The following is a 12,428-nucleotide window of genomic DNA, read 5'->3' on the forward strand; positions in this document are numbered from 1 at the left end:
AAAAACACCAGGCCACACTAAAGGGACCACAGTCCGCCTGCATACCTGAGGAGACTGTCGCAAACTCTTCTACCAGAGACAAGGTAAGAGAACGGAGCTGTCTAATGCCTCTCTTAAAGGTAGGAATTGGAGACTCTGGTTCCCTCACAATAGTGGGTCCCAGTTTGCTCTGCTTAGGTTAAAGGTCAGCGTCCCCCATTGTTGTGTGAGTGTCCATTTGAACGAGAGCTGGACATGTTCAGTCTTTCAGATTTAACTGCAGGTAAAATCTATTCTGTCTGCTTTTACCCTTGTGCAATTGTGACACGGCCAGTGTGAGAATGTAGATATTGTCAAATGTATTCAGCACTATTTATTTATGTGTGTGAATAATTGTCTTTAGCAAGGCATCACTGAACCAAGTGTTGGCTCATCACATTGTGCCAAATTGACTCTTTCAACAGATGAAACTCATTTTTTTGCCCTCCGTGCTGCTGGTTATTTCTAATGTCCATGCTTTCCTGTATAATGAGCTGGTGCAATACATTGACAGCCACAAGGAAGAGTATGTAGAGGTATAGTATGTCATTACCATTTTAATTATAATTCTTATTATTAATATCATTAGTAGTCTTAGCAGAAGTAATAGTAGAAGTAGTATAAGTACTTCAAACAGCACTGTAATAGTTGAGGTTGTGATAGCGGCATTAGTGGCATTAGTTTTGTCATGAATTAAGAGTAGTTCAACATCAGAATGAGATATAAATTCTATGTTCAGTGTTTTCAAGCCAAGGAACTGCTCTAATCATGACTGATTTTATGAGTGTTAATGCATGAAGGTACACTCTGTGTGTGTGTGTGTGTGTGTGTGTGTGTGTGTGTGTGTGTGTGTGTGTGTGTGTGTTTGCGCACGTGTGCATGTGCATGTATGTGCCTGCATGCATGTGCCTGTGCACATTCTGCTCCTATGCGTGAATATGTGTGCTGTAATGTAGGTTCTGCGGGACTGGGTGGAGGTGGAGAGCGACTCCAGCGATGTCTTGAGGAGATCAGACTTACATCGGATGATGGAGATAACAGCTCAGAAACTGAGGTCATTGGGCGGCAACGTGGAGCTGGTGGATATTGGGGAACAAGAGGTGACGGATGGCTCATTTATTAGCGAGACCCTTGTCTCCTTAACACTATCACTATGAACTCTAGCACGACAACCATCACTTCCACTATCAACACTATCAATACTGCTACTACAGAAACTACTACTACTACTGCATCTGCCACTGCTGATACTGACTACTACTCATACTAACAAGTCATTTATATTTACTTAAGTCATTTATATTTTACAACTGTAGCGGCCGCTGTCCAGTCCTGTCTTCAGGAGTGTGATGTCAGCCGATGAGATCTCAACATGATCATATCCGCTCCATCAGAAAAGGTCGTGGAGCTGTTGGAGGAAAATCAGCCTCTCATCAGCGACCCTGCTCCATTAAAGTTTCCTTCCAAACCCGAGAAACAAATATGCTGATTAGGATCAGGGCAGCAGTCAGCAACCGCAGCTGTAATGGGGTGTGAATGTTGAAAACAACAGTAAACTTTTCAGATCTAATTATGTGAAAGGGTTTTTTCCAAATTGCAGCTCAAATAAATTTTCGTTGAGAAAAAGGGCTTTTCTCTTCCTTTTCTACATCTAAGACGACTTTTCTCATCATTTTTAATACACCCAGTAACCTGTGCCACTGTCGGCATTAAAATTCTTTTGAGATGGTGTCCAGATTGCATGACGGTCTATTCCATTGCCTACCAACTCGGGGATTTCTGGTTCGAATCCCCGTGTTACCTCCAGCTTGGTCGGGCATCCCTACAAACACAATTGGCCGTGTCTGCAGGTGGGAAGCCGGATGTGGGTATATGTCCTGGTCACTGCACTAGCACCTCCTCTGGTTGATCAGGGTGCCTGTTCGGGGGGGAAGGGGGAACTGGGGGGAGTAGCATGATCCTCCCACGTGCTACGCCCCCCTGGCGAAACTCCTCACTGGCAGGTGAAAAGAAGCGGCTGGCGGCTCCACATGTATCGGAGGAGGCATGTGGTAGTCTGCAGCCCTCTCCGGATTGGCAGAGGAGGTGGAGCAGCGACTGAGATGGCTCAAGAGTTGGGTAATTGGCCAAGTACAATTGGGGAGAAAAAAGGGGGGGGTTGGGATAAAAATCTTTTGAGATCAGAATGATAAAAGAAATTTGATAGATAGATAGATCGCTAGATAGATATATAGATAGATAGATGTTTGCTTATATGAGCCTATTGCAAATGGAAGCATTTTGATTTATTGTTGAAATTGATGATATAGAAACTCACCACTTGCTGCACTTCATTTTATAATCTTTCCCCTTGATAACTTTCCAAGGTAGAAAAACAAATGAATTATTGGGGATGGGTTGGCAGCCTATCCGTTAAGAAAGAAATGTGTGTGCAGCCTGTCGCATCTTCCCTTGGATCTCATGTCGTTATTTTCATCTCACAACAGAAGGCTCTGGAGGATGCATGAAAACCTAAACAACAAGGATGTGTCAACACAACGTGGGAATTTGACCACTGTATGTTAAACATGTGCTATCAGGGAGACCGTTTTATTATCTACTTGCTCCTTCTTGGTCCCTCCAGCTCCTTGACGGTCAGACTTTGGCCTTACCTAAAGTGGTGACAGCACAGTTTGGCAATGACCCCGACAAAACCACAGTGTGTATCTATGGTCATGTGGACGTCCAGCCAGCAAAGATGGAGGATGGCTGGGACACAGATCCATACAACTTGACTGACCTCGGTGGTAAGGGCTTTTGATGTGTTTGCTATACGCATGATAAAAAGAGGTTGCTACGAGTGGTATTGATTTCCATTAAGATGTCTCACTTGATGCTGACCGACATTCGCAGCCAAATCCATTTTCAGTTAATACTCTAAAGCAGGGGAAAGTTAAGGCACAAAGATGGCCCGCGCCATTTCAGGTTTCATCATGATGCTGGGCAGTTCAGGTTGATTTGCTTACATTAGCAAATATCTGAACATCAGAGACGAAAGAGCCCAGACTCCTCGTCCCATGAAAGGCAGTTGCTGTTGTTGCTTCATTAAAAATGGATGACGGAGTGACTTTTCCACATTTGTCTTTACAAGTGACGTGAAAATGTCTCAACATAAAGAATTAAAGATTAACTTGCTTGTTCTCATTTGTCTGAGGTTTTTTTTGTTGTTGAAGAAAGTTGTGTGTGTTTGCAGATAGTAGAGCTGTCTCATTCTCATTGTGTATTTATAAGAACCACTGCAATTGCTGTGTACAATTGAAGACATATTATCTGTTATTTTCCTGCCTGCAGGTAATCTGTATGGAAGAGGGGCGTCAGACAACAAGGCCCCAGTTTTAGCCTGGATCCATGCTGTGGAGGCTTACCAGGCTCTCAGCATGGTGAGAATAATGTCAGCATTCTTTCACTTTAACCTCATGTCCCCGTCCCCCCCCCTGCATTTTTTATGACAGACCTCTACATGTGACTTACTTGTCTATCCCTGATCATATTAAACCATTCTTTTACTGTGAGAGACACACGATGAGTGCAGCACAGAAGCCACCGCGAGGCACTCTGAAACCAAGTGAGAGCCGAGGATAGATTAGCAACTCATTTGCAAAACGCCTTTGTCTGGAGCACTTAAACACTTCTGATATGAAGGGAGAACCCTCAGGTGAGCTAAACCCAATAGATCACCTCCATTTATTTGTTCAGCCCATTCTAGTCAAGTGCAATACTTATAAGATATTGTGGGATAGGACTGGGTGTCCTCAGGCTAGGAGAGGGAGGAGTTGAGCTTCAGCCAAACTGACCTTCAAAGTCAGTGGTATTTCTGCAAAGTCACTGGTATTCCTGCAAAGTTACTGGTATTTCTGTAAAGTCACTGGTATTTCTGTAAAGTAACTGGTATTCCTGCAAAGTTACTGGTATTTCTGCAAAGTCACTGGTATTCCTGCAAAGTTACTGGTATTTCTGCAAAGTCACTGGTATTTCTGTAAAGTAACTGGTATTCCTGCAAAGTTACTGGTATTTCTGCAAAGTCACTGGTATTTCTGTAAAGTAACTGGTATTCCTGCAAAGTTACTGGTATTTCTGCAAAGTAACTGGTATTCCTGCAAAGTTACTGGTATTTCTGCAAAGTCACTGGTATTTCTGTAAAGTAACTGGTATTCCTGCAAAGTTACTGGTATTTCTGCAAAGTCAGTGGTATTTCTGTAAAGTAACTGGTATTCCTGTAAAGTTACTGGTAATTTTGCAAAGTTACTGGTATTCCTTGCAAAGTTACTGGTATTTCTGAAAAGTCATTGGTATTTCTGCAAAGTCACTGGTATTAGGGCAAAGTTACTGGTATTCCTTGCAAAGTCACTGGTATTTCTGCAAAGTCACTGCTGTAGTCTGTTACTACAATCTTAACTGCCCTCATTCTGTCTTTATCTTGTCCTGCAAAAAGACCAAGGGAAAAAATGTATCATCAAGAGTGTTGATGAAACTAATTTTACACTCAGCCCATGACTGGTTTACATGTTTATACAAAAGACTTGTGTAAACATTTTTTAATTCTAATGCTCACAAAGCTTTTTGAAAACCTCTTCTAATTTCAAATACACGTGGCTTTCAGCTGGTAAATGAGTTTTTTTTTTTTTGCAAATTTACTTTCTTTTTGAGAAAATATTTCAGTTTTATCTTTAAATATTAGCTTAATTATGCAAAGACCATGAATCTGAATCATATTCGAAAATGCCAAAAGAAACAGGCCCTTTAACTTATATAGCAATTACTCAATTAATATCCATCCATCCATCCTTTAACTGAACCGCTTATCCTGCTCTCAGGGTCGCGGGGATGCTGGAGCTTATTCCAGCAGTCATTGGGCGGCAGGCAGGGAGACACCCTGGACAGGCCGCCGGGCCATCACAGCCCCCCCACACACACACACACACAAACAGACACCCATTCATACCTAGGGACAATTTAGAATGGCCAATTCACCTGACTTGCATGTCTTTGGACCGTGGGAGGAAACCGGAGCCCCTGGAGGAAACCCACGCAGACATGGGGAGAACATGCACACTCCACCGGGGGACGACCCGGGATGACCCACCAAGGTTGGACTACCCCGGGGCTCGAACCCAGGACCTTCTCAATTAATATGTCCCGTTATTGTTATCTTTGAAGGACTCCAGTGCACATGTGAACACACATACATATGTGTTTACACACACACCCCCATTGCCAACAGACCGCCTTCAACACTGTCCCATAACCCTCCAGCCCCTCATAACCATCCAGCCTCCACATTCCCACAAGTTTCCAGTTCCCATTAAAGGGCTTGAACCCCAGAATTGTCACTTTTTTTTTCTTTTCTTTTTTTAACCATCAGGAGCTGCCAGTGAATGTGAAGTTCGTCATCGAGGGTATGGAGGAAACCGGTTCCAATGGCCTCGATGCCATGATACTGGCTCAGCAAGACACCTTCTTCTCAGATGTGGATTACATCATCATCTCAGACTGCAGCTGGCTCAGCCGACGGCCCGCCCTTACCTACGGCACCAGGGGCAACACCTACTTCTTTGCAGAGGTACTATGGACACACATGGTAGTTTGTTAATTAGTTAGATTATTTGTAATATAGATACATGCAATCATCTGTGTTTCTTTGTGAGCATGTATGCACATAACTCAATCACCCAATCTTACACACACACATGCACACAATATGTGAATAAATCCCTATGCATATTTCCACACACAACAATACATAGACATATACTGTGCCTACTTTGCTGTTCAAATAAGCCACATTTCTCTCCTATGCTGCTTCAATGCATTGATCTCCTCCTGTGTGTTTGCAGGTTGAAGGACCTAATAAGGATTTACACTCTGGAGTGTATGGAGGCACTGTGATCGAACCTATGACTGACCTCATCGGTATTCTTGGTAAATGCATTTCGTCTAGTGTGTTTGACGGATGGCATTCTGCTTCCCTGTATCTTTACCTGGGCTCTTTTTTTCTGTCATTTTGAGCTATCTTTTGTTTTTTCCCATCCTAGTTTTACACAGCACAAGTTGATAAAATCCCATTTCATGTACCTAGAATGGACCAATATGGAAAAAACACAATGTGCACCAAGAAGATACGCTCTGGGTGATCTGTAGGGTGATGCATTGGGAAGTGAATTTACCCTTCAACAAGGAAAGCCTAGGTTTATGTTGGTTTGGTCTGCAACATCTAAACTGCTGAAGTTTCCTTGTGCAAGGCACTGAATCCTTCCTAGCTGACCCTGTGCTCTGGGCTCCCTGTCAGTGGGAGCAAGCAAAAGGAGAATTTCTCTACAGAGATCAATTAAGTCTTCAATTAATAGTCACTTCTATTTTATTTCATAATACTAGTCACTTCTGTTTTTATGTCATAATAGTCACTTCTGTTTTATTTCATTCTGTGTTGTCCACCTTCGCACCTCAGATACACTGATCAGTCCCAGTGGTAAGATCCTGATCCCTGGGATCAGGGAGGCTGTGGCCCCCCTGTCTGACGAGGAGTGGAAAATGTACCAGGACATTGAGTTTGACATTGACGACTACAAGAGCAAGATTGGCGTCAGTCAGCTCATGTACAACAACAAGGTAACAGAGTTGCAATTTTAAAAGTGGCTAATTCATAATAACAGTGAATAGAAACGCAGTTAGGCAAGTGCTCCAGCAGGAATTTTCATTAAAAAAACAACAACATATTTTTCAGAAATAAAACCACTTTCTGTTAAAATTGCATGAAGATGATATTGAGCTGCAAAGTCAATTATCATTGGACTCATCATGGAGAAGAAAATGACTTTAATAGAGGTCACCGTTGATTAGTGTAGCTTGATGTCTACAAAATACCAAATATTCATTCACTAATTAATAATTTTTGATAATAAGTATTTATTATATTAAGTATTATAATTCATGGAATTATTGATCGCATCTATCTATCTATCTATCTATCTATCTATCTATCTATCTATCTATCTATCTATCTATCTATCTATCTATCTATCTGTCTGTCGATCTTCGTGTCTTTCTGCTTTTCTCTGTCACGCCAGGTAGACTTGTTGGCCCACAGATGGCGCTACCCCACTGTTTCCATCCATGGTATTGAGGGGGCTTTCTCTGCCTCCGGCTCCAAGACTGTCATCCCTGCTAAGGTCACTGCTAAGTTCTCCATCAGACAAGTTCCTAATATGGACCCTGCTATGGTCAAGAAACAGGTAAAATGGAACAATGATTCTGATGATATCTGGAGGGTCAATGATGTTTATTAACCCGTTCGGTTCTGACCTATTCCATTTCATTCTGTTTTGCTCTTTTCAATCTAGCCAAGCCAACCTCATCATATTTTTATTACTTTTTTATAATTTACACTGTCCGCAGTAACCATGTTGTCACTGGCAACTAATAACGTAAAATATATGGGGTGTGGGGAGAAAATATTTTACAAAAATTGGAAAATTTAAACGATGGCAAATCCAATATGATGTACATTGATGGCCCCGGAGCCAATTTTGTGGATCAAGCAAAGCATCAATATAGATGAACTTAATGTTTTGGCATTCATACATCTATTGTGTATGATATGGCTGTTTGGTAGAATTGCAAATTAAATTTTGACTGTGTAATTGGAGCGCCCCCCGGGCCAAACATGTTGTTTTTGAAAATGCTGGAACACAGTGATAAGATGCAGCAGTATCCCGAATAACCTCAAAATCTGATCTGCAGTTTCTGAGATATAACAAACTACAAATATTGTAGAATAACAAAGAAAATCAAACAAGGATGTGAGGTGCCCCACCAAGCCAATCAGTGTAATTTTGACAAGGCTGAACTGTAATTGTGAGGTGCCTCATTCCCACACGTTTCATCAAATTCTCCTTAACAGGCCGAAATTATGATAGAACAAACAAATGGATTGAGGCTGCTCTGCAATGATTTCACCGTAGAGGACAATTATGATCCTCGCATCTAACGCTTGTGTTCTCTGTGCATTATTTTAGGTAACAGACTATCTTCACTCAGTGTTTGCCAAGAGGAAGAGCCCCAATAAGCTGAAGGTGACTATGATCATCGGGGCCAAGCCCTGGCTGGCTGACCCTAGCCACCCTCTCTATGAGGCTGGGAAGGTTGCTGTCAAGAGGGGTACGTACACCTCACATCACACAGACACCTCACACCTATTGCCAGAATATTCTGGTGTGAATAAACTTTTGATTGGTACGACAAACCAAATAAGTCCACAAAATAAGCACAGTATATCTTGCACACACTCTCTTTGAGCTATCCAGCCTCAAATGCACTGTAGCAAGCTGTGCTCGAGTGAAAAGACATAACTCCTCGTTCCTGCATTTCTGCATAAGTCAGTTGTAACGGATAACATGCCATTAGTCATAATGCTATACTCCCAAACTCAGCTGAGCATTTTTCCCTCACCAGTATTTGGCGTGGAGCCTGATCTGATCCGTGAGGGTGGAACCATCCCTATCGCTAGGACCTTCCAAGATGTCACAGGGAAAAGCATTATCATGCTGCCCATCGGCGGCTTCGATGACGGGCTTCACTCCCAGAATGAGAAAATAAGCAGGTCAGACTCCACAGTTAACCCCTCATTTCTAATCACTTACCAGGGACAAGCTCATGACACCATTTCACCAACCACAGAAAATCAGCCGGTCAGGGTTTCTTTAATAACATTATGCAGCATGTATACAACACTAAAACCAGCTTTTCTTGCATGTTTAATGGAAAACAGCTGTGGTAAATAGTCCATCTTCCTCTATTAAAGATGATAACAGTAACACAAAGCAGAGGAGATATTTGGTGAAGATACTCTCACTCCACTGCGTACTGTCGAAATTATGGATCGTAACCACTCAAGCACACAGTCCCATTCTTCCCTGATCATTTACAATATAGTTAGCAGTCCTTCATATTTAATATACATAAGGTAGAGAGCTGGGAAAAGGCTGTAAGTTGACTCTCTGGTTGAGTGATTTGGTAAAACTGTGGAATGCCATTACTGCAAGTCAGGAGCAAAAAGTTATCCAAAATGAGAGTCTTGCAAAAGGTTTAAAGGGGGAGGAGGATCATCATTAGAGTAAAGCAAAAATGAAAAATACATTGAACAACTTTATTGTGCCAAAACAAAACACAGAAACATTAGTCTAGTAATTTTGACATCCAAAGCTGTAGATATTACAACATGAGAACAACAGAGTGACAGAGAAGACAATATGTTATAACCACTGCTTCATTTGCAGTGGATCATGCCGCAGCCGCATCCTCACCTCTCCATCATCGCCCAGCTGCTCACCGGCTCTTATTCTCGAGGATGCCACTCCTCTTATGGATGAAGCAGCATTTATATTTGGATGCTATATTCCAGAAAAAAATCAACTTGCTTCTGTTTTGTTCCATTTCCCTCTATTCAAAAGGATGAGGGACAGTCGATAGATTTATTGATAACTAGGGGTGTTCATAGCATAGTTAAATAACACACGTCAGTGAACACACTGCTTCTGTCAAAGTGAATGTGTGGCAGCTGAAATGGATGACTGCTGTTACATTGAGATTTTTCCTATTTAGCATGCCTAGCATCGAGGCATTTGTGTTGTTCGGTTTGAAGACTACAGCATAGATTTTGCATTGAAACATATAACTATAATTTAAATTGTTCCTCAGTATACCATAGTCAGTACATAATGTGCAAGATATGCCTATATCATGACAATATTCCACCTCTGTGCGTGCCCCACCAATGTAATGATATGTGGTGTTCTGGGACATAGCGACTTGCAATAACACACTTGCAATATCAGCAATGCAGTATTGCGCAGATACGTAGATAATAATGTTATTAATACTATTGGACTGCATATGGGGACAACAGACATGAGCACAAAAACAAAGAAAAGCCTAGAGAAAGTACAGTACAAGCACAGGTAAAGGCAACAAATCTAAAACCAGTATGAGGTCTCTGTGGGTTTCCAGTGATATTACTGGATATACAGGCAGCTGCATGTGTCTGGGATTGTTCCTGTCAGGCCTTCAAGGCAGAGATAAAGATACCGTGGTCCAATTTGAAAGTCTTGAGTAACTTAATTCTAGCTCTTGCCAGCAGCAAACTGGAACAGGGACTTGCCCATGGAGATTTAAGACCTGTGGGACTTTTGATAGAGCATGCTGGTCTGCTCTGGTGATGTACATAGTCAATAAAGGTTACAAGGGAGGAGTGGGAAATGGAAAGAAGACCCAATAACCAATATGGTGTTTTAAAAGTTCATCCGCAGAAATGTCCAGCGCAATCTCAGTCTTCTGCTCTTGCCTGACTTAAGGGCACCTGAAACAGTCGTCGGTGGGGGAGGGCGGAGTGGTCCGTCTGACCTTCCGGCCCCAAGCCCCAATCGTTACACCTTCAGCTTTATTCATCAATGTAGAGAGTTCGAGATGGGAGCTAATGCTCTTATTAATCCTCAAACTTTGTCTTCTCTCCCCCTTCTTCTCTCTTTCATATCTCCCAGGTACAACTACGTCGAGGGAACCAAGCTATTCGCCACCTACCTAAACGAAGTAGCCCAGATTAAGAGGAGCAAAGTGTGATCGGGGCCCATGCGTGTGTACCTTCCCTTTGTTAAACCTACAGCACCAAGGCACTTGCATGTGTCCTGTGTGGAGTGGTCAACAGTCACAGTGTTCAGTGTTTATAGCTGTTTGTTTCATGTCATTGTTGTTTGACTTCCTAAATCAGTCCAGCAGTACAGTGATCACTGTCTGTAAGTATGTTATTGTATTGCTCCACATCAAGGCTTGCTCTCTCTCTCTCTCCCTCTCTCCCTCTCTCCTGCTCTCTCTCTCTCTCTCTCTCTCTCTCTCTCTCTCTCTCTCTCTCTCTCTCTCTCTCTCTCTCTCTCTCTCTCTCTCTCTCTCTCTCTCTCTCTCTCTCACACACACACACACACTCACCCATCCTCCTGCCTTTCGCCCATCTGCTATGTGCTCTGTATCTCTTTATCCATCTTTTTCTCCATCAGACACATCTCCTCCCTCTCTCTCTCTCTCTTGGCCTATATCTCTTTCTTTACCCTCTTTGTTCTGATATGAAGCTTATATGCTAAATCATGAGTTTCACACACTTTCTCTCTCTCTCTCTTTCTCTCTCTCTCGCTCTCTCTCTCCATCTAATTTGGATATTGATTAGTAAATTTAGTGGCATTTGCTACTACTTGAATTTACAAAACAGTCAGTGATTATTTTTGTCTGCTCTTATTGTGTGTCTTTGAGTGGGCTATTTTCATCACCTAATTTGCATATGATGTGTTTTTATGTTTCGTGCAATGCTGGGACATTTTAGTAAATGCTGTACAATGCAACAACAACTGTGTCAGTTCCTTCATCACTCCTTCCTTTTCCACTTCCGCTCTATGGGGAAGCTCATATCCAGGCATCCATTAGGTCACGACAAAACCTTTTGAAGTTTAACAATAAATAGAGAACAAAGGCATCATTTTCTCAAGTATGTGACATTTATTAGACCATTTTAAGATCATCTACACAGCGTGAAGTCATGAGAGTGTGGGTTTTTGTGAAAATTTAACAGTTCATTCCCACATAGAGGAATGGCTTTTAGAAGTAGAAAGACAGGAAGAATGTCTAATAGCTCATCCATCTTTAAAAATACAAATATTTAACTTGCTTCATCAGATGGAGTGTTATTGAACTCCATCAGTCACCATTTTTTTTGGGGGGTGGGGGTATTTCCCCCCCTTTTTCTCCCCTTGGCCAATTACCTCACTCTTCTGAGCCATCCCGGTCACTGCTCCACCCGCTCTGCTGATCCGGGGAGGGCTGCAGACTACCACATGTCTCCTCCGTTACATGTGGAGTCGCCAGCCACTTCTTTTCACCTGACAGTGAGGGGTGTCACCAGGGGGACGCAGCGCGTAGGAGGATCACGCTACACTCCCCAGTTCCCCCTCCTCCCTGAACAGGTGCCCTGACCGACCAGAGGAGGCACTAGTGCAGCGATGAGGACACATACCCACATCTGGCTTCCCACCCGCAGACACGGCCAATTGTGTCTGTAGGATGCCCAACCAAGCCAGAGGTAACATGGGGATTCGAACCTCCAATCTCCGTGTTGGTAGGCAACAGAATAGACTGCCACACCACCCGGACACCCCTCGATTCCTTTTGCCCTTCATGTCAAAAGCTTTCCTTTAAATTTCTACACTAGTCTTGAGATGCAGTCTATATAACCCTACAGTGAGTTTCGGTGTGATTATATCTGATGAAAAAAAAAATGAAGAGGAAATAAAGTGTTAAAATGAAGCTACCACTTAAGAGTTATCAAGCGGTCAGGC

The 12,428-nt window shown here is 42.6% G+C and overlaps 1 protein-coding gene across 1 annotated transcript; it reads left to right on the top strand.

Moving 5' to 3' along the window:
• The first annotated feature begins 443 nt into the window (after positions 1-443).
• On the top strand, positions 444-10,668 carry cndp1 (carnosine dipeptidase 1). Its single transcript, XM_056286248.1, has 11 exons — positions 444-554; positions 975-1,118; positions 2,642-2,804; positions 3,349-3,437; positions 5,420-5,617; positions 5,892-5,976; positions 6,503-6,663; positions 7,122-7,286; positions 8,070-8,211; positions 8,506-8,653; positions 10,590-10,668. The coding sequence occupies exons 1-11, from the start codon at positions 444-446 to the stop codon at positions 10,666-10,668; spliced, it is 1,485 nt and encodes a 494-aa protein (XP_056142223.1).
• Positions 10,669-12,428: the final 1,760 nt, after the last annotated feature.

The sequence above is a fragment of the Lampris incognitus genome, chromosome 9 (assembly GCF_029633865.1).
Source record: "Lampris incognitus isolate fLamInc1 chromosome 9, fLamInc1.hap2, whole genome shotgun sequence".
NCBI classification, from domain to species: Eukaryota; Metazoa; Chordata; class Actinopteri; order Lampriformes; family Lampridae; genus Lampris; species Lampris incognitus.